The sequence below is a fragment of the Carcharodon carcharias genome, chromosome 20 (genome assembly GCF_017639515.1).
Source record: "Carcharodon carcharias isolate sCarCar2 chromosome 20, sCarCar2.pri, whole genome shotgun sequence".
Taxonomy (NCBI): domain Eukaryota; kingdom Metazoa; phylum Chordata; class Chondrichthyes; order Lamniformes; family Lamnidae; genus Carcharodon; species Carcharodon carcharias.
The window spans coordinates 33,010,953-33,034,409 of record NC_054486.1 but is presented as its reverse complement, the minus strand read 5'-3'; the positions used below and the strand labels follow the sequence as shown (position 1 = coordinate 33,034,409).

General features: G+C 45.5%; 1 protein-coding gene across 1 annotated transcript in view; it reads left to right on the top strand.

Moving 5' to 3' along the window:
• The window catches only part of LOC121292315 (1-phosphatidylinositol 4,5-bisphosphate phosphodiesterase beta-2-like), a 138,949-nt gene that overhangs the window by 56,052 nt on the left and 59,440 nt on the right, over positions 1 to 23,457 (top strand). The window contains 3 exon segments of the mRNA XM_041214167.1: positions 2,520 to 2,604; positions 7,094 to 7,259; positions 18,752 to 18,855. Of these exon segments, the coding sequence (XP_041070101.1) occupies positions 2,520 to 2,604; positions 7,094 to 7,259; positions 18,752 to 18,855 (355 nt within the window).

Below are 23,457 nucleotides of genomic sequence, written 5' to 3'. Positions count from 1 at the left end.
GTTTTGGATTTCCAGCATCCGCAGTTTTTTTGTTTTTATCAGAAGGAGGTCATTTGGCCCATTGTGTCTACACCAACTCTCCAAAAAAACAATTTATCTAGTGCCATGCCCCCATTTTCTCCACGTGACCCAGCATATTCTTCATTCACAGATAACAGTCGAATTCCCTTTTGAATGCCCGTATTGAAACTGCTTCCACCTCACTCTCAGGCAGTGCATTCCAGACCCCAACCATGCATTGCATGAAAAAGTTATTCCTCATGTCGCTTTTGTTTCTTTTGCCAATTACTTTATAACTGTTCCCTCCTGTTCCTGATCCTTTCATGAGTGGGAACAGTACGTGGGAACATCAATTCAATCAATGGTACAGCAGACTAGTGTTAAAATATAGTGTGCTGACATACCGGCTCAGATGTTGCAGTCATGTTCACAGTTGTTACACCTCTCAAATTGAGAGCAACTTCTGGCATGGTCTCATGCAGTTAAATGCAGAAATCAGAAGTTGCTGTCAGTGATTCTGTACTTCGCCAGAGGGTGCGTAGTTGAGGTCTCCCCAGATTGAAGTCAACTGAAGGACATTTAACTAATGAGCATTTCCATTCTTACATGGTTAATCTCACTTTTAAAAAAACACCCTTGGAAAAGTTACACCTTGTAGAATGAAGTGTAAATGGGTTTTTATATGGAGTCCAAAGTTCATAATTATTGCTAAACAGTCTTACTGGTTCTGTTGGATAGACTTGGCTTGTTTTTGTTGGAGCAGAGAAGACTCTGAGGGACGACCTGATCGAGGTGTACAAGATTATGAGTGGCATAGATAGGGAGCAGTGGTTCCCCTTAGTTGAAGGGTCAGTCACGAGGCGACATAAATTCAAGCTGAGGGGCAGGAGGTTTAGGGGGGATGTGAGGAAAAACTTTTTTACCCAGAGGGTGGTGACGGTCTGGAATGCGCTGCTTGGGAGGGTTGTGGAGGCGGGTTGCCTCACATCCTTTAAAAAGTATCTGGATGAGTACTTGGCATGTCATAACATTCTAGGCTATGGGCCAAATGCTGGTAAAGGGGATTAGGTAGGTAGGTCAGGTGTTTCTCACGTGTCGGTGCAGACTCAATGGGCCGAAAGGCCTCTTCTGCACTGTGATTCTGTGAAAGTAATTTTGTATTTGTTGAATGTAAAATTTTTCCATTACAAGAAATAGACTTAAGTTTGATATTTTAGCTTCTACCATCATCCTGAATACATGTCCTATTTGTTTTTCTTTCTAAAATTTAACAATTAAAAGTGAAGCTAATCAGTGGTTTTACTCCTAATTGCTGCTGTGAGAACACTTCAATGTGATCGTCTGCTTATGCTGCTTCTTCAAGTTGTCGTCACTCCCAGCAGTCTCCAATGCTGAGTACCTGTTTGAGTGTGGCACATACCCCAAAAACTCCTAAACTTTCTGCCTCTTCCTGATGGCTATCCTTGCTGCCTATTGGTGGCCACCCCCTGGATCCAGGAAACTCTCATCCTCCCTGGTGCTTTGCAGTGATTCCAGCTGCCAGTGAAACTCAGAAATCCTCAGCCCAGCTGAAGCAACTGTTCGAAGATGCCTAACTCTGGCTTTAACATCGATACCTATGGGAACCCATGATTCACATAAAGTTGTTTCACTTAAATTCATGATTTTCAGGAATGCAACCACAACTTATAGTGAGGACTCACTGTACAAAGAGTCTGCAAAGGGATATAGATTTGTTATGTATGTGGGCAAAGATTTTGCAGATGGGTTATAACGTGAGGTTATCCACTTTGGTTGGAAGATTGCACGGTATTGTTTAAATGGAGAGAGACTGCAGAATGCTGCAGTACAGAGGGACCTGGGTGTCCTTGTATATGAATCACAAAAAGTTAACATGCAAGTATACAACAAGCAATTAGGAAGGCAAATGAAATGTTGGTCTTTATTGCAAGAAGGATGGAATATAAAAGTAGGGAATTGTTGCTACAACTGTACAAGGCATTAGTGAGTCTAGACCTGGAGTACTGTGTACAGTTTTAGTCTTCTTACTCAAGAAGGGATAAACCTGCAAATAGGGCAGTTCAGAGAACACTCAGTGGGCTGATACCTGGGATGAAAGAGTTGTTTTATGCAGAATGTTTCTCTACCCCCAGTGTCTGTCTTGCTCTCTCTCCCCACATGTGTTGCAATTCCCTTCTCTCTCTCTTTCCCTTAGTGCCTGTTATCCAGCCAGTGTCTGTTTCTATCTTTCTCTCGCCCAGTGTCTGTCTGTTTGTCTCTCTCTCTCGCCACTGTCTTTCTCTCTCCTGCTCTCCCCCACCCTGCCCCACCATTCACTCCCAGTGTCTGCTTCTTCCCCTCAGTTTGTGTCTATCCCCAGTAGAATCATAGAATGGTTACAGAACAGAAGGCTCTCTGCCAGAGCAACTAACCTAATCACATTTCTCTGCCTTTTTCTATGGTCTTGCATTTTTTCTTTTCAATAACCTGTCTGACTTGTTTCCTTAAATTTCCAACAGCCCTAAACAGCAAGCTAAGATGGCAGAATACTGCCGAACAATATTTGGTGATATGTTACTGACAGAAACGATGGATAAATACCCAGTAAGTACAGACTGGCATCCATAGAGGGTGTGATGTGATGGTAAGGGGTGTGGGATGTTGGTGACGGTGAATGTTGGTGATGGTGAGGGGTGTGAAATGTTGGTGCTGATTATAGTGAGGGAATTGCTATATTGTGGAGGTCTTTTGTTGATGTTTGTTGTGTTCTTGGGGGAGCCTGTGTGTTTGTAGTTCAAAGCTTTCCAGCATTACACAGTGTGGTATTGATCCCGACAGACCCTGAGGAAATGAGCTTTAAACCCTGCTCTGTGCAAAGTTTGCGCATCTCAGCCAGTGCAGTGCTTCAAGAGCCGCACACAACCTTTGCTGATTGGGGTGGGGAATTGCTGGAAAATCAACCAGGTTTCCCACTTCTGATCACCATCCAGTGACCTTTATGGGAAACCAGCGGTTATGTGGAATTTAGTTAAGGAAGAGATGGGGCCTTGCTCTCTATGCTCTCTCCGATTAGTGTATAGTCTTCCTGATAGTGGATGAATGTTCTTACTTAGAAGTTTATTAGTTACACCTCAATATAATAGGGTTCAAATTAATTTACTGTTGATGTACACAGAGTATAAAGCATCGAGTGAAAACTATTGTTTGGTTTCCAAAAGGGAATTGGATAATTATTTGTAGACAAAATTTTTGCAGGGCAATGGGGAAATGATGGGGGAGTGGACTAGCTGAGCTGCTCTTGGAGAGAGCTGGCATGGACACAGCCGCTGAATGGCCTTCTGTGCTGTAACGATTCTATGATACTCTTGAGTCATAAAGTGCAGCTGACGCTCAACAGCAGCACTTACATTAAAATTCACAAGTTCACCGAGAAATTCAAACACTTTGCTACATTTCTCAGCTCAAAGGGTTCATGGCTGATCGGACCCACTCTAACACCTCTCTATTATATCTCTGTTGCCCATCAGCTACTTGAAAATGTACATGTTTACACATTGTCCAGTGTAGATATACCATTAAGCACTGATGTGCCTTTCCTGTGCTTGTAGTGAGCAGATCAGGCTCCCTGCTTGGTAACTTTCCCTCATTTTCCAGATCGATTATTTTTTCCAAAAATATACTGGATTCATAAAATTTGTAAAAGTACATTCCAAAACATTTCAAACTGAATATTACAGAAAGCACAATAAAATTCAGCTTTTCTCCATGTTGCATTTTGAGCTGCCTCAATACAATTGCAATACTCTTGACATTTACAATATACATTCCACGTCAAGCATACAGCCCAAGGTCAAGAAAGATTTCAAATTGAATATTACTGAAGGTTCAATAGAATTCAGCTTTTTTTCGCACAGCATGTCCCTCTCTGAGATGCTTCAATACAAGTTCAATACTCTTGATGTTCACAATGTAGGGTTCTACAGTTTCCAGCTCCTCGGTGTACTATGGCTGAAAGGCCTCAGACAGTCACCTTTCTCCATTGCACATCAGCAGCAACTGCCCCAAGCTTTAGTGTGTCCCTCAGCATTTTATCCTGAATCTTGGAATGTGTCAGTCTGAGACACTGGATAATTCTTTACACTGGAAGTCCAGCAAATTTCTGGCAGACCAAAGAGCACTTTTTGCTGAATAGGAGATCCTCTAGTCAGAGTTGATGTTTATCTCAGTGTGCGTCCATGGAAACAGCCAGTAGAGCACAGAGTCCGGAGCTGCTCAGGATGAACCTCGACAAAAACCACTCCATCTCTCCCAGACCTTCTTTGCAAAGACACACTCCAGAAGGAGGTGACCAACAGTCTGTACCCCATCACAGCCATCTCAAGGACAACATGCGGAGGGAGTGAGACTCTGGGCATGTAGGAAGGAATTGACAGAGGGGCCTTTATCACTACTAGCCAAGCTATGTCTTGGTGCTTGTTTGAAAGTTCTGGTGATGAGGCATTTTGCCAAATAACTTTGACAGTCTCTTCAGTGAACTATCCGACGGAATCCACCATCTCCTTTTCCCACAGGGCCTCTATGACGTCATGTGTGGACTTGTGGTCAAAGGTGTTTTTCTGCATAAACTTTTCCATGAGGGGTACTTGGTATGGCACGGTGCAACTACTTGGAGCGTTCCACAGCAACATGACCAGACCCATCCTTCACAACACTGAGGACAGGTAGAACCTCAGCACATAGCAAGACTTGGTTTTGAGTACTGAGGGTCCATGCACAGTTTCATGCAGCTGGACATAAGAATGGCCATCAGGATGAGCACGGTGTTGGGTATGGTTTTTCCTCCTTTTTCTAGACATTTGTATATCATGTCCCTGTGAACTTGGCCCATTTTCAAACTTCAGATAAAGCGGATGATAGCTCAGGTGACTGCCACAGTTCAGGACTGAGGATTGGGCTAGATCTGTGCACGTACAGTAACATCGAGGACACCTCATACCTGATGACCAGGTTTTCACTTGCAATGGAGAAGGAACATCTCTCCCATTGTTCAGCTTCTGTTTTACTCGCTCCTTCTAGATTTTGGTGCATGCCCCGGCCCCTCCAAACCATATACCCAGAACCTTCAGGTTGTCTGACCTGATGGTGAAGAAGACAAAGGATCAGTCAGCCCAGTTCTCAAAGAACATGGCCTCCCTCTTGCCACAGTTTCCCTTGGTTCCAGAGGATGGTTCAAACTGGTTGCAGATGCTCATCGGCCTGTGCACCAACAGCGGATCTGAGCAGAAGACGGTGATATAATTCAGGTAAAGGGGGGCTTTGACCTGAGTGCCTCCACTGCCTGAAATTGACACCACTCTTACGCCCGCATTTTTCCTGATGGTCCCAACAAAAGGTTTGATACAAAATGCGAACAGGACAGGGGAGCCAGGGCAGCCCAGCCTGACTCCAGATTTGATCGGAAAGCTACTGAAAAAATTGCGCCACTGATGTTTATGTAGGGCAGTTGTATCCAATTGCAGATTCCCTCCCCAAACTCCATTTTGGAGAGCATAGCCATTATGTGTGTGTGCAGTATTCTGTCAAAGGCCTTCTCCTGGTCCAGGCTGATGAAGTAGATGTTCACCCCCCTGCCCTACACATAGCCTCCTGCTACTCATGGAAATGATTGCCTATCAGTAATCTTCCTGCCAGGCGCAGCATAGGCTTGGTCAGATGGACCACCAACTCCAGAGTAGGCTAGGCAATGACTTTGGACAAAATTTTGTAATCCACATTCAGTTGTGAGATGGGCTGCCAATTTCTGATTCCCCCAACCCTATCCCCTTACACATGTAGATGATGGTGTTGATGCCTTTCCAGCCAGAAGCAAACACTCAGTCAAGTGCCCTCTCAAGGCTGGAGCTAGGAAAAGACAGACGCTAAAGACTGTCTCTGCTTGGTATAACATTTAATTATCACTGACTGATCTGAACACTGGAGCTCAGTTAACAGGCAAAAGCTAATACTTTATAATATTACATTATAAAGAGAATTAACCTTTTCTTTACATTTCCAACATCACCAGTTACACATGATGAATATTCATTTTGACAACATGCGATTGGCTGTCTAGCTCCTTCACCTGTATTCTATCACAGACCTTCAGGGACAAAAGTGGGGCCTTGTGGGTGGGTTTCTTTGTGCATTTGTTTCCCAATTTATGGAAGTTGACTATTTGTGATGTTCTTAAATCTTCTACTATGCTCTGTGTCTCTGGGTGGAATTTCACAGGGTGAGGGCGCATCACTCACCACCCCCCCACCCTTGCAAGAATCAGCCAGCAGCCGACGGACTCAAAAAAACCCCACCCCACAACAGTAACACGTTACTAATGGGCTAAACGTGCTGACAGTGGGACTTCCGCACTTTAGTGGAAGGAAGTCTCACCACCGAGAGCTGCAGGGCAATCTGTTAGGCCAACAGCTCCAGCAGTCCTAGCAGTGCCAGAACTGAATAGTGGGCGCTGCTGAGACAGCAAGCTTCTCCAAGGAGGAGAGAAGATGGATGCCGGAGCCAGGATGAGTTGGGCTTTTTTGGGTGGGAAGGGATCGGGCAGCCTAGAGAGTTGGGGGGTTGGGTTTAGGATGCTAGTTGAGGAGGCACAAAGTGGGGTAGGAGTGCCCCTGATATGCAAAGGACACCCCCTGAATGCTTTGCATCCCCACCCTTCCTTCCACCTTTAAAAAACTTTTTTTCAAAAGCAGACTCCTCACTCCAGCAAACCCCCCCATGCCAAACATTTTATACTTGGGCAGGGTAAAATATGGGTCAATTGGCTCCGTAGCAAGCTCAAATGCCTGTTAATTATTTATTTTAAAATGGTGGATAGGGCTGCCAATATACCTGCCATATTATGGGAACTGAGTCAGGGGTGGGCAAGAAGATGGTGGGCTTGCCACCCCTCGTATTTCACACATCTGGTGGGAGGGGCCATAAAATCCAGCCCTCTATGTTGCAGGCTGCACAAAGCAGTTGAGTTGATGACACTTCAGTCCCACAGGTTGGTGAAGCATGTCAGGGACATGTCTCAACATATTTGTCCCTTCTGTGACAGCTGAAGCCTGGTGCCCCCATTCCCAGCCCCCAGGAACTGATGGGCAAAATCCTCATCAAGAACAAGAAGAATCAAGTGACCAGTCAGAGAAACCAAGAGGGGAAGAGGAGGAAGAGCATGGAGCCAATCTCAGATCAGACAGTCCGGCCTGACTCAATTCAGACAGGTACTGCTTCCTTTATCTGTGTATGTGTCTTGGCAACAATTGAAAATACTTACTGCAGTGTTAACGGCAGTGAGTAACATGTCAATTCATTGATCAGAGACAGGAAAAAGCTGGAAAATCCATAGGTATACCCCACATTTCTCACTGTGAAACCGATGTACTCCACACCCTCTACTGTAACATTGCTGTAGCTACAAACCTCATTGTAACACTGAATATACCTCACACCCCTGTGACACTTTGAAATAAGCCACAGTCCTCACTATAGTACTTAGACATATGAACATACGTACATACGAACATACGTACATAAGAACATATGAAATAGGAGCAGATGTAGGCCATTCGGCCCCTCAAGCCTGCTCTGCCACTCAATAAGGTCATGGCTGAAATAAAAATAGAACATGCTGGGAAAACTCAGCAGGTCTGGCAGCACCTGTGGAGAGAGAAATAGAGTTAACGTTTCAAGTTTGTATGAATCTTCTTCGGAGCTATAGCTGATCTGTTTGTTTTTTGAATTCCACATTCCCATCTACCTCTAATAACCTTTGATTTTCTTGCCTAACAAGAATCTATCTACCTCTACCTTAAAAATATTCAATGACCCCACCTCCACTGCCTTCGGAGGCAGGGAGTTCCAAAGTCACACAACCCTCAGAGAAAACATTTCTCCTCATCCCTGTCCTAAAAGGGCAATCCCCAATTTTAACACAATGCCCCATAGTTCTGGACTTACCCAGAAGAGGAAACATCCTTTCCACGTCCACCTTGTCAATATCAATCTTTAATTAAGCATTCAATCACCTCACTCTTCTAAACTCCAGTGGAAACAAGCCCAGTCTGTCTAACCTGACCTCGTAAGACAACCTGCTCATTCTAGATATCAATCTAGTAAACCTTTGAACTGCCTCCAATGCATTTACCTCCCTCCTTAAATAAGGAGACCAAAACTGCACACAATATTCGAGATGCAGTCTCACCAATGCCCTGTATAACTGAAGAATAACATCCTTACTTTTATCTTCAATTCCTCTCATAATAAATAAAGGATAGCATTCCGTTAGCCTTCTTTTGCTTGCATACCTGCATTCTACCTTTTTGTGACTCATGTACTAGAACACCTAGATCCCCCTGCACCTCGGAATTCTCAGCCATGCTCCATTTAAGTAATACTCCACTTTTTTTATTCTTCCTGCTAAAGTGAACATCGCATTTCATACTTTATACTTCATCTACCAGATTTTTGCCCACTCACTCAACCCATCTATATCTGTCTGCAACCTTCTTATATCCTCTTCACAACATACTTTCCTACCTACCTTTGTGTCATCTGTAAATTTAGTTACCATGCTTTCACTCCCCTCATCTAAGTCATTGATCTAAATTGTAAAAAGCTGAGGCCCCAGCACAGACTTCTGTGGGTCTCCACTCATCATATCCTGCTAATCAGACAAAGACCCATTTATGCATACTCTGTTTTTTTGCCAGCCAGCCAATCTTCTATCCATACTAATACATTACCTCCTACACCATGAGCTTTTATTTTCCACAATAACCTTTGATGTGGCATCTTATCAAATGCCTTCTGGAAATCCAAGTACAGCAACTCTACTGGCTCCCCTTTATCTACAGCGCATGTTACTTCTTCAAAGAACTCCAATAAATTGGTTAAACATGATTTCCCTTTCACAAAACTATGCTGAGTCTTTCCAATTACCTTGAGTAAGTGCCCAGCTATAACCTCCTTAAAGATCGATTTTAAGGCCTTCCCCATGATAGATGTCTTGCTAACTGGCCATTAGTTTTCTGTTTCCTGCCTACCTCCCCTCTACATCACACACTCCCATATGTCACACACCCTTCATTCAAACACTGATATACACCAGACCGCACTGTAACACACTGATATACCCCACACCCCTCACTGTAACATAAACCCCACCCTCCTCAGTATAACATTGATATACCCCACACACCTCCCTGTAACACTGATATACCCCAAACCCCTCACTGTAAAATTAATATACCCCAGAGCCCTCACTGTAACCCTGATATACCTCACACTCCTCATTGTGACCCTGATATACACCACACCCCTCATTGTAACATTGATATATGCCATGCTCTAACTGTAACCTTGATATATCCCACACCACTCACAGTAACATAGATATACTCTGCACCTCCCCCTGTAACACTGATATACCACACACCCCTCTCTGTAACACTGATATAGCTAAACCCATCACTTTACCACCCTGATATAAGCCACACCCCTCACTGTAAGATGCTGAAATACTCCAAATCCCTCACTGTCACACACTGAAGCTCCCAATACCCCTCACTGTAACACTGATATACTCCATACCCCTCATTATTACAGATATACCCCACACCTGTTACTTTAACCCTGATATATCCCACACCCCAAACTGTAACACTAATATCCCCCCACACCGCTCACTGTAATACTCTGATATATCCCACACCACTCATTGTAATACTGATATACCCCACATCCCTCAGTGTAACACACTAATATACCCCACAAACCTCACTGTAACACTCTGATATATCCCAGATCCCTGGCTGTAACACATTGATATCTCCCACACCCTTACCGTAACACTCTGATATACCCTACATTCCTCACTGTAACGTTTTAATATACCCGCATCCCTCACTGTAACACGCTGATATCTCCCACACCCTTACTGTAACACTCTGATATACCCGACTTCCCTCATTTGAACACTCTGATACACCCTACACATCTTACTGTAAAACTGATATATGCCCACACCCTCACTGCAATACTTGGATATATCACACACCTTTCGTTATAATGCTGATATACCCCAGATTCCAGTGTAATGACCTTCACTGAACACTGATATATCTCACACCCCTCATTGTAACACTGATATACCCCACAAACCTCAGTGTAATATTGATATACCTCAGACCCATCATTGTAATACTGCTATAACCAAACCCATCTCTGTACCACCCTAATGTAAGTCACACCCCTCACTATAATATTTGGTTAAAGCACAAACCCTTCACTGTAACATACTGATATACCCTAGACTCCTCACTGTTACACACAGATATACCCTAAACGCCTCACTGTAACACTAATATACTCTACACCCCTCGCTGTAACATTGATAGATCCCATATCCCTCACTGTAATAATGATATACCCCACAAACTTATGTAAAACTGATATACGCCACACATTCATTATAACATTATGACACACTGACATATCCCAACCTTTCACTGTAACAATGTGATGCACCCCACAGAGCTCATTGTAACATAAGTATGCTCCATATCCCAAACTATAACTCTGATATCCCCACACCCCTCACTGGAATGTTCTGATATATTCCACACCACTCATTGTAAAACTGATATATCCCACAAACCTCACTGTAACAGTGTGATATACCCTATATCCTTCACTGTAACACTCCGATATATCACACATCCCTCACTGTAACACTTTGATATACCCCACCGACTGCATTGTAACCTACCATTCCCCGGCACCGTACCACTCTAATATAAGCCACATTCCTCACTGTAATACTCAGATAAATCACACACTCCACATTGTAGCTCTGTTAAACCACAGAACCCTCATTGTAAAACTGATATACTCCACATCCCTCACTGTAATTCTATGATATACCCCACATCCCTCTGTAACACTTTGTAACTGGGCAAGATTGCTGCCAAAATAGGGTGCATTAAAGCTACCCTGTGGGATAATGGCTACCCCAATCAGATCATTGCTCATTATATATCGTGCGAACTCATGAATGGGCCTAAGGCCTCCACTTTCAGTCCTGATAAGTGCCCAGTCTACCTTAGATTACCCTAGAAGTGTAAGGTATCTCCAAAAATTGAGCTACAGGTGAAGCTATCTGTTTCACACTGCTACTATGTAGTAGCAACACAAGTGGTATCCTCTCACTGATGTATCCCACACCTCTCACTGATGTATACAACACCTCTCACTGTAACATTCAAGTATATCTCACACCCCTCATTTTATCACTGATATATCCCATACCCTTCACTGTAATGCACTAATACACTCCAACCCCTCATTGTAACACACTGACACAGTTACAGTGCAGGAGGAGGCCATTCAGCCCATCGTCTCTGTACCGGCTCTCCGAATGAGTATTATGACTCAGTGCCATTCTCCTGTCTTTTCGCCATAACTCTACACATTGTTTCTATTTAAATAATCATCTAATGCCCTCTTGAATGCCTCAATTGAATGAGCCTCTACCACAATACCAGGCAGTGCATTCCAGACCCGAACCACTCACTGTGTGAAAACAATTTTTCTCACATTGCATTCGCTTCTTTTGCAAATCACTTTAAGTCTGTGCCCTTTTGTTCTTGACTCTTTTACGAGCGGGAACAGTTTCTCCCTATCTACTCTGTCTAGCCCCCTCATGATTTTGAACATCTCTATCAAATCTCCCCTTAGCCTTCTCTCCATGGAGAACAGTTCCAACTTTTCCAATCTATCTTCATAATTGAAGTTTCTCATCCCTGGAACTATTTTTGTAAACCTATTCTGCACTCTCTCCAATGCGTCCACATCCTTCCTAAAGTGTGGCGCCCAGAGCTGTACATAACTCTCCAGCTGAGGTCAAACTAGTATCCTACACAAGTTCAGCATAACCTCCTTGCTCGTGTACTCTATGCCCTTATTCATAAAGCCTAGGATACTGTATGCTTTATTAACTGCTCTCGCCACTTGTCCTGCCACTTTTAATGACTTATGCACATATGCACCCAGTTCCCTCCACTCCTGCATGCCCTTTAGCACTGAACCTCTTATTTTACATTGTCTCTCCATGTTCTTCCTAGCAAAATCAATCACCTCACACTTCTCTGCATTGAACTTCATCTGCCACCTATCTGCCCACTCCAACTTGTCTATGTCATCTTGATGTTCTACACTGTCCTCCTTACAGTTTACAATGCTTCCAAGTTTTGTATCACCCGCAAACTTTGAAATTGTCCCCTGCATAACAAGATCTAGATCATTAATATATATCAGGAAAAGCAAGGGTCCCTGGGGAACTGCAGTACAAACTTTCCTCCAGCCTGAAAAATATCCATTAACCATTACTCACTTTTTCCTCTTCCCCAGCCAATTTTGTATCCATGTTGCTACTGTCCCTTTTATTCCATGAGCTATAACTTTTCTCACAAGTCTGTTGTGCGGCGCTAAGGGGAGGCAATGGGCATAGTGGTATGGTCGCTGGACTAGTGATCCAGAGACCCAGGGTAATGCTCTGGGGATAAAAGCAAAAAACTGTGGATGCTGGAAATCCAAAACAAAAACAGAAACAGAAATACCTGGAAAAACTCAGCAGGTCTGGCAGCATCGGTGGAGAAGAGCACAGTTGACGTTTGGAGTCCTCATGACCCTTCAACAGAACTAAGTAAAAATAGGAAAGGGGTGAAAGGGGTGACAAAGTCACAAGAAAGGAATGAAACTGGACGGACCACCTGGCATCGACCTAGGCAAGGGAAACAACAACGGCAATCTCCAATCTTCAATGTCCACCGCCAAGAGTGGCTCGGTAGCACCACTACTGACCGAGCTGGCCGAGTCCTAAAGAACATAGCTGCTAGACTGGGTCTGCGGCAGGTGGTGAGGGAACTAATAAGAGGGAATAACAGACTTGACCCCATACTTACCAACCTACCTGCCGCAGATGCATCTGTCCATGACAATATCAGTAGGAATGACCATGGCACAGTGGTTGTGGAGATGAAGTCTCATCTTCACATTGAGGATATCCTCCATCGTGTTGTGTGGCAACATGCTAAATGGGGTAGATTTTGAACAGATCTAGCAACTCAAGACTGGGCATCCATGAGCAGCAGCAGAATTATACTCAAACACAATCTGTAACCTCATGGCCCGGCATCTCCCCCACTCTACCATTACCATCAAACCAGGGGATCAACCTCCTGGTTCAGCAGGAGGGTATGCCAGGAGCAGCACCAAGCATACCTAAAAATGAGGTGTCAACCTGATGAAGCTACAACACAGGACTACTTGCAAGCTAAACAGCATAAGCAGCAAGTGATAGACAGGGTTAAGCAATCCCGCAACCAACAAATCAGATTTAATCTCTCAGCCCTGCCATGTCCAGTAGTGAACAGTGGTGCACAATTAAACAACTCACTGGAGGAGGAGGCTCCACAAACATCCCCACCCTCAATAGTGGAGGAGATCAGCACATCAGTGCAACAGATAAGGCTGAAGCATTTGCTACAATCTTCAGCCAGAAGTGCCTCGTGGATGATCCATCTCGGCCTCCTCCGGAGGTCCCCAGCATCACAGATGCCAATCTTCAGCCAATTCGATTCACTCCACATGATATCAAGAAACGGCTGAAGGCACTGGATATTGCAAAGGCTATCAGCCCTGACAATAGTCTGGCAGTAGTACTGAAAACTCGTGCTCCAGAACTTGCTGCGCCCCTAGCCAAGCCGTTTCAGTACAGCTACAACACTGGCATCTACCCGGCTATGTGGAAAATTGCCCAGGTATGTCCTGAATACAAAAAGCAGACATATCCGACCTGGCCAATTACTGCCCCATCAGTCTTCTCTCCATCATCAGTAAAGCAATGAAAAGGGTCATCAACAGTACTATCAAGTGGCACTTGCTTAGCAATAATCTGCTCACTGACGCCCAGTTTGGGTTCCGCCAGGGCCACTCAGCTCCTGACCTTATTACAGCCTTGGTTCAAACATGGACAAAAGAGCTGAACTCCCGAGGTGAGATGAGAGTGACTGCCCTTGACATCAAGGCAGCATTTGACAGAGTGTGGCATCAAGGAGCCCAAGCAAAACAGAAGTCAATGGGAATGAGGGGAAAAACTCTCCATTGGTTGGAGTCATACCTAGCACAAAGGAAGGTGGTTGTGGTTCTTAAAGGTCAGTCATCTCAGCTCCAGTACATCACTGCAGGAGTTCCTCAGGGTAATGTCCTCAGCCCAACTATCTTCAGCTGCTTCATCAATGACCTTCCTTCCATCGTAAGGTCAGAAGTGGGGCTGTTCACTGATGATTGCACAATGTTCAGCACCATTCTCGACTCCTCAAATACTGAAGCAGTTTACGACCTGAGCAATATCCAGGCTGACAAGTGGCAAGTAACATTTGCACTACACAAGTGTCAGGCAATGACCATCTCCAACAAGAGAGAATCCAACCATCGCCACTTGATGTACAATGACATTACCATCACTGAATCCCCCATTATCAACATCCTGGGGGTTACCATTGACCAGAAACTGAACTGGACTAGCCATATAAATACTGTAGCTACATGAGCAGGTCAGAGGCTAGGAACAGTGTGACGAGTAACCCACCTCCTGACTCTCCAAACCCTGTCCTCCATCTACAAGGCACAAGTCAGCAGTGTGATGGAATACTCCCCACTTACCTGGATGTCTGCAGCTCCCATTACACTCAAGAAGCTCCAAACCATCCACGACAAAGCAGTCCACTTGATTGGCACCACATCCACACAAACATTCACTCCCTCCACCACCGATGCACAGTAGCAGCAGTGTGTACCATCTACAAGATGCACTGCTGGAATTCACCAAGGCTACTTGACAGCACCTTCCAAACCCATGACTGCTACCATCTAGTAGGAAAAGGCAGCAGATAGATGGGAAAACCATCACCTAGAAGTTCCCCTCCAAGTCACTCACCATCCTGACTTGGAAATGTACTGTCGTTCCTTCAGTTTTGCTGGGTCAATATCCCCTTTCTAATAGCACTGTGGGTATCCCCACACTACATGGACTGCAGCGGTTCAAGAAGACAGCTCACTACCACCTTCTCAAGGGCAACTAGGGATGGGCAGTAAATGCTGGTCCAGCCAACAAAGCCCACATCCCATGAGTGAATAAAAAAAACTGTATTGAATGCCTTTAGGAAGTCCATCAAAAGCATTACCCTCATCAACCCTCTCCGTTACCTCTTCAAAAAACTCCAGCAAGTTAGTTAAACATGATTTTTCCTTAAGAAATCCATGCTGGCTCTTCCTAATCAAGCTACATTTTTCCATGTGACTATTAATTCTATCCCGAATAATTGTTTCAAGAAGTTTCCCCATCACTGAAGTTAAACTGACTGGTCAGTAATTGCTAAGTTATCCTTAAACATTCTTTGAACACGGGCGTAATGTTCGCAATTCTCCAGTCCTCTGGCACCTCACCTGAGTCTAGGGCATACTAAAAGATTATGGCCAGTGCCCCTACAATTTTCACTGCCACTTTCTTCAATATCCTTGGATGCATCTCGTCCAGTCCTGGTGCCTTGTCAAATTTAAGTACTGATAGTTTATCCAATACCTCCTCCTCATCAATTTTGAACCCCTGTAGTGACAGAGTTACCTCCTCTATCACCATGGTCTGGATTGCAAAAGCTTCCTTGGTAAAGACAGATGCAAAGTATTCATATTCATATAACATCTTAGCCATGCCCCCTGACATACTCCACACCCATCTCTATAACACTGATATTCCCCACACCCCTCACTGTAACACTGATATACCCCACACCCCTCTCTGTAACACTGATATACCCCACACCCCTCACTGTAACAATGATATATCCAACACCCCTCTCTGTAACAATGATATACCCCACACCCCTCTCTGTAATGCTGATATACCCCACACTCCTCAGTGTAACACTGAATTACTCTACACCTCTCAGTGTAACATTGATATACCCCATACTTCTTTCTCTAACACTGATACACCCCACACTCCTCTCTCTAATGCTGATACACCCCACCCCTCGGTGTAACATTAATATTCCCCACGCCCCTTAGTGTAACACTGATATACTCCATATCCCCCACTGTAACACTGATATACCCACACCCCTCACTGTAACACTGATATACACCCCACCCCTCAGTGTAACACTAATATACTCCCCACCCCTCAGTGTAACACTAATATTCCCCACGCCCCTTAGTGTAAAACTGATATACTCCACACCCCTCAGTGTAACTCTGATATACACCACACTCCTCTCTCTAACACTGATATACCCCACATCCCACAGTGTAACATTGATATAGACCACACTCCTCACTGTAACACTAATATACCCCACACCCGTCAGTGTAACACTATACTCCACAACCCTCAGTGTAACATTTATATACCCCATATTCCTCTCTCTAACACCGATATACCCCACACCTTTCAGTGTAACACTGATATAAACCACACCCCTCAGTGTAACATTGATATACCCCATACCTCTTCCTGTGACACTGATATACTCCACACTCCTCTCTCTAATATTGATATGCCCCACATTCCTCTCTCTAACACTGATATACCCCACACCTCTCAATGTAACATTGATATGTTCCACACCTCTCAGTATAACATTGATATATCCCCCCAACAATCCTCACTGTAACATTGATGTACCCCACACTCCTCTCTCTAACACTGATATACACCACACCCCTCACTTTAACACTGATATACACCACATCCCTCAGTGTAACACTAATATACCCCTCACACCTCGCTGTAACACTGATATTCCACACGCCTCTCACTTTAATGCTGATATACCCCACACCTCTCACTGTGACATTGATATACCCCACACTACACCCCAAAACATTGATATACTCCACACTCTTCACTGTAACACTGATATACACCACATTCCTCAATGTAACACTGATATTCTCCACGCCTCTCACTATAATGCTGATATACCCCATAACCTTCAGTGTAACACTGATAATACCCCACACCTCTCAGTGTAACACTGATATTCCCCACACCTCTCACTGTGACACTGATATACCCCACAACCCTCAGTTTAATACTGATATACCCCACAACCCTCAGTTTAATACTGATATACCCCACACCTCTCAGTGTAACACTGATATTCCCCACACCTCTCACTGTGACACTGATATACCCCACACCTCTCACTGTAACACTGATATGTCACACACTCCTCAATGTAACACTGATATACTCCACACCTCCCAGTGTAACTCTGATACACCCCACACTCCTCCTCCTAACACTTATGTACCCCACATCCCTCAGTGTAACATTGATATACTCCACACCCCTCAGTATAACATGGATATACCCCACACCTCTCAGTATAACATTGATATACCCCTCCACTCCTCACTATAACACTGATACATCCCACTCTCCTCTCTCTAACATTGATATATTCACACCTCTCAGTGTAACACTGATATACCCCACAGTCCCCCCTCTAGCATTGATATACCCCACACCCCTCATTGTTACACTGATAAACTCCACACCCCTCACTGTAACACCAATAAACCCCACACCCCTCACTGTAGCACTGATATACACCATACCCCTCACTCTAACACTAATATACCCCACAACACTCACTATTATACAGATGAACCCCACACCCCTCAGTGAAACACTGATATAACCCACACCTCTCACTGTAACACTGATATATCACACACCTCTCAGTGTAATGCTGATATACCCCACACTCCTTAGTGTTACATTGATATACCCACACCCCTCAGTGTAACACTGCCATACCTACCTCACACGCCTCTCTCTAACACTGATATACCCTACAACTCTCAATGTATCATTAATATATCCCACACCTCTCATTGTAACACTGATATACTCCACACCTCTCAGTGTAACACTGAGATACCCGACACTGCTCAGTGTAATGGTATATCCCTCATTCCTTTCTCAAACACTGATTTACCTAACATCCCTCAGTGTAACATTGATATACCCTGCACTCCTCACTGTAACGCTGATATACCCCACACTCCTCTCTCTAACACTGGTGTAGCCACATTCCTCACTGTAACACTGATATACACCACATCCCTCAGTGTAACACTGATATACCCCACGCTGCTCAGTGTAACATTAATACATCCCACATCTCTCACTGTAACACTGATATACTCCACAACTCTCACTGTAACACTGATATACCCCACACACCTCAGTGTAACACTGGTATACCCCTCATTCCTCCCTCTAATGCTGATATACGCCACACCCCTCAGTGCTACATTGATATACCCAACACTCCTCACTGTAATACCGATATACCACATACCTCTCAGTGTAACACCGATATACACCACACTCCTCACTGTAACACTGATATACTCCACACCCCTTTCTCTAACACTGGTATACCTCACACCCCTCAGTGTAACACTGATATACCCCAAACTCCTCTCTTTAGCACTTATATAGCCTCTCAGTGTAATACTAACATACCTCACACTCCTCACTGTAACAATTGGTGGGTGATAACTGTTATCTTTGTGAGCAACTTGGTGATTGCTGGGTCCAGCCTGGTGATGATTGTATGTGTTTGCCTTGGGGTTATTCCAGGAGAACCTGCGGTGGATCTATGTGAGCTTGAAGAGGAGCCTGAGAATATTGAGCAGGAGGAGGAAGAGGAGGAGGAGGAGTTGAAGAAAAATGAATCTGACGAGGTGTGACGCCTTAGGTTTTACTTTTTTTTCTTCTAATCTTGGAGTTCAGTCAACCTGAGAAGGTGGTGATGGGTCTTCTTCTCAAACTGTTCAAGACCATCAGATGTGGATTCCTCACAATGCTGTCAGGTCAGGAAGCCCAGGCTTTTGACACAGGATTATGCAGAAAACTTTCAGATTGTTGTAACATCCCAAATGCTTCACTAGATCTCTTCTGGAAGAGGTATTTTTATTCTTATGCGACATAGCCTGCATGAGATTCCAGTCCTGCACTACTTTTTGAGCCCTGAAGCCCTTTGAAAGGGTCAATCCAGTCTGCAGTTGTAAACAATTATGACAGCGTTTTGTTTCTAATTATTTATTGATTTATCCATTGAAAATGCATGTGATTAAATGTTACTCTTGAAGGGTGATAGGGGCTATACCTTTGAGAGACCATCTACTGATTACTGCTGCAAAGACATTTGAATCTCTCAAAGTGGCCAATTAAAAAAAAAACCGAGGGCGAAATCGGCCTAGATTTGCACAAAGTGCAGTAGAGGGTGGGATAATGGACATTTTAACCACCAGCCACAATGGTGGCTTTTCGCGCCATATTGTCCCATTCCCGGCATGTACCGCCTCATTACTTATACACTCCCAGGAAAATCTGCCAGGCTGCTGGTGGGACGGCCTCTGACTCGCCAGCCCCGCCATCACCTCAGGCCTCCAGTAATCCAGGCACCATATTTAAAGGGCATCCCTGCACAGAGCTAGCTCTCTCTAAGGCACTGGAAGCTGCTGAAAACTCATGCTGCCAAAGGGAGGAAACATGCTGCCCCCAAATTTAGCACTGCCTACCTTGGATGCTGTGGAGGCCCACCGTGAAGTCCTCTACCCCTGCTCTGGGCAAAGGCCAGCAAGCAAGGCCACCAATCCAGCATGGGAGGTGGTGGCAGCGGTGGTCAGCGTCAATGCCCTGCAAAAGAGGACAGCCATCCACTGAAGTTGCTGGAGCTGCAAAGACATGCTCGGGATATCAGGAAGGGATGTCTACTGCACTCCTCAGATTGCAAGGCATGATGGAGGAGTCTGTCCACTTTCAGTCTGAGGTGGCCGGCATGCCAACGTGCCAAGGTCAACACTGGTAGGATGGCGGCTACCATGGAGACCTTGGTCGAGGACATCGTTCCTGCACTGGTGTGCGGGCTGAACTCCATTGCTGATGCCATAGTTGACCTCCAACAATATTGATGTGAGAGCAATCTCACTCCAGCTTCCCCTTCTCCTCAAGGAGTCAGCCTCCGGCACCCACAGGGAGCAGGATCAGCAGGTGCACACCTTGGGGCCATCCACCCAGGTGAATCCAGGAGTGTCCAGCTCATCCAAATCCCCTCTTCTTGTGCCCCCGGCAGCTCCAGCTCCACAGACAGCAGAATCCTGAAAGCAGGCCAGGGCCCTCCAGGTCTCAGCCCTCCAGAGGATGCCTGTCAAGGTCATCACAGACAGAGCGTAGCAATCAGCAGGCTGCCTCCACCTCCACTGTGGATGTCGGGAGAACCAAGAAGTAGTGGTAGGGTTAGGAAAATTAAGAAAATTTGGGCTTGGGCATTAATCACTTGTACATAATGTTGACTATTGTAAATAAACTCCAAAAAATATCATCCTGTTTATGGCTCCTTGTTATGATGAGCAGTGCTCGTGTCAGTCTAAAGTGAAACCTTGGTTCCTGCACAAGATAAAGGCAGATGTCTCAGGCCAGGGCTTCCTCTGTGTGCTTTGTGCAACATTCCCAGCACACTGATGGTGTACCTTCACAATCACTGGACACATTAGTCATGTCTGTACCTTGATAGGGCTTATCATTGCTGCCAGAATGTCCCAGGCTGGCGGCACAGAGTTCTGTCATTTTCTGTGTGTGCGCTTAGCACCTTTGAGGTGCAGCTGGCCCCCTATTTCAGCATCTGTGTCCAGTGACAGTGTGGTCCTGAAGGGTTCAGCTCACGAAGGATGCCATAGGATCAGGTGAAGTTAAAGTTTCCCTGCTGTATCTCCATGGTATGACCCTGTTCACAGAGCGCAAGTGAGCTGCCATCAGCCAGACAAGAGTCAGACATTCACATTAGCTTTGTGAGGATCTATAGAGTGTCCCCACTGCACGTCTTCATCTTCCTCCCCGAATATAGTGGCTATGAGGGCCTCCCATGCACGTCTGCCTCAAATGGACAATGCAGTGGCCTCATCACCATCATCCTCGCCTTCGAGGACCTCATCACTCTCATCCCCATCGACATCCTTCTCGTCGGAGAAGATGTGCAGCTCCTCCATCTCCTCCTCAGGCAGCTCCTCCGCCTGTTGCAACGCCAGGTTGTGAAGGGCACAGAAGGTGATGATGATGCGTGACACCTTCTGTGAACTATATTGCAGGGCTCCACCAGACTGGTCCAGGCATCAGAACTTTATTTTCAACATTCCAATGGTTTGCTCTACCGAAGTGCGAGTTGCAGCATGAGCCTTGTTGTATCTTCCCTCTGCTACACTTTGAGGCCGGCATTCAGGCGTCATCAGCCACGTCCTCTGTGGGTAGCCCTTGTCCCTGAAGAGCCAACCCTGTAGCCTCTGTGGACCCTGGAAGACGTCGGGGATCTGAGACCTATTGAGAATCTAGGAGTCATGGACAGTCCCTGGGAATCATATGCAGACCTGCAGGATGCATTTGCTGTGATTGCAGACCAGCTAAACATTCAGCAAGTGGAAGCCCTTGTGGGTGACGTAATTGACTGTTTGTTGCTTTGAAGACCTAAGGGCCACGTGAGTGCAGTCGATGGCACCCTGCACCTGTGGAAAACCAAAGATCTTCGCAAATCCCAACATTCTTGCTTCCTGACTTGACTGATCCCAGATGAAATGCACAAAGTTGTGTCCCTTCACGCATAAGGTGTCTGTGTCTTTTTGGATGCACTTGTGTGTGGAGACTTGTGAGATCCTGCAGCAGTCACCTGTCGAGCTCTGGAAGGAGCCACTGGCATAAAAATTTAGCACTGCGGTCACTTTCACAGCCACTGGCAGTGGATGCCCTCCAAGTCCCCATGGCACCAAATCCTGCAGCAGGTGGCAGATTTGACCGACCAGCTCCTGGACATGCATAGTCTTTGGCAACACCTGTTGTCGATCACCAGCAAGAATGACAAGCCCTGCTTGTAGACCCCGGGTCCAGCTAAGCACTGACCTGCAACTGCTTACTGTGGCCCTTCAGCGGCATGTGCAGGAGTCCCAGCTGCCCCATCTTCTTCAAGGTGCTGCTCCTCCCTCTGCCCAGCCAGGTGCCTCTGTTGCTTTCATCTCCTTCATCCCTGCTCCCTGTAAGCCATGAGGCATACAGCTAGGTCACCAGGTTCTATGCTCCTAATGTACTCCTCCTGCAGGATGAAAGTGAGAGATGCATGGGTTAGCATTAGTCTCATAGCGACCTCTCATGTTTAAGTGTGCAGCTCCATCTCAAGGCCCCTTGACGCATGCTGGAGAGTGTTCGCACTTGGATGGCCAGAGTTTAGTGCACTGCATGGCGGCCTGAAACCCCACCCATCACTGCCTCACTCCAAATGACCAATTGGCGGCAGCCTTGCCCATTGGACTGCATGCTGCGCTCCCGGTCCAGGCACAGGCATTCTCCTAACCCACACTGCAAGGCTGCGCTGTTAGCTTGAACCATGGGGGAATCCAAACATAAATGAAGACATTGCAAGGGACTTTGAGCATCTCCACCAGTGACTGCTCCATGGTCAGCTTCTGCAAAGAGATTGTACAACTTGCCCAGTCATCCAATTGTTCTGCAGCACACTAAAATGCTCAGTAATTTGCACTCTGATTTTTGGCCTTCTCGCCATGTTGTCCCATCCCCCTGCCTGCCATGACATCTGCCACCAACAGGGGTGGAAAATTCTGGCCCTGAATTTGAGGTGAATATTTCTGCTCATTGAAGTGAGGCATGTTCATTTTTGGGATTAGAACACTGGGGTGCAAGCGTCTGCATCGAACACTCCCTGGGCAGGTACATCATGGGTGCAATACAGAGCAAATCTCCCACTACACTGTCTCATAAAACACTACTAGGATAGGTATAGCAGGGGTTAGATACAGAATAAAGCTCCATCTATACTGTCCCATCAAAAATTCCCAGGGCAGGTACAGTACAGTTAGATACAGAATAAAACTCCCTCTACATTGCCCCATCAAACATTCCCAAGGCAGGTACAGTACAGGTTAGACACAGTGTAAAGCTTGTTCTACACTGCCCCATCAAACAGTGGGGCCGATTAGGAGGTGCAGAGCATGGCTGAGGTACTAAGTGAGTACTTGGCATCCGTCTTTAAAGAGGAAAAAGATGCCTAAGTCATAGTGAAAGTAAGATAGTTGAGATACTGGATGGACTTAAAATTGATAAAGAGGTGGCATTTGAAAGGTTGGCTGTGCTTGGAAGTCGATAAATCACCAGGACTGGATGGGATGCATCCAAGGACATTGAAAGAAGTAAGGGTGGAAATTGCATTTGCATTGGCTGTAATCTTCCAATCCTCCCTAGGTGGTGAGGTGGTGTTAGAGAATTGTAGAATGGCAAATGTT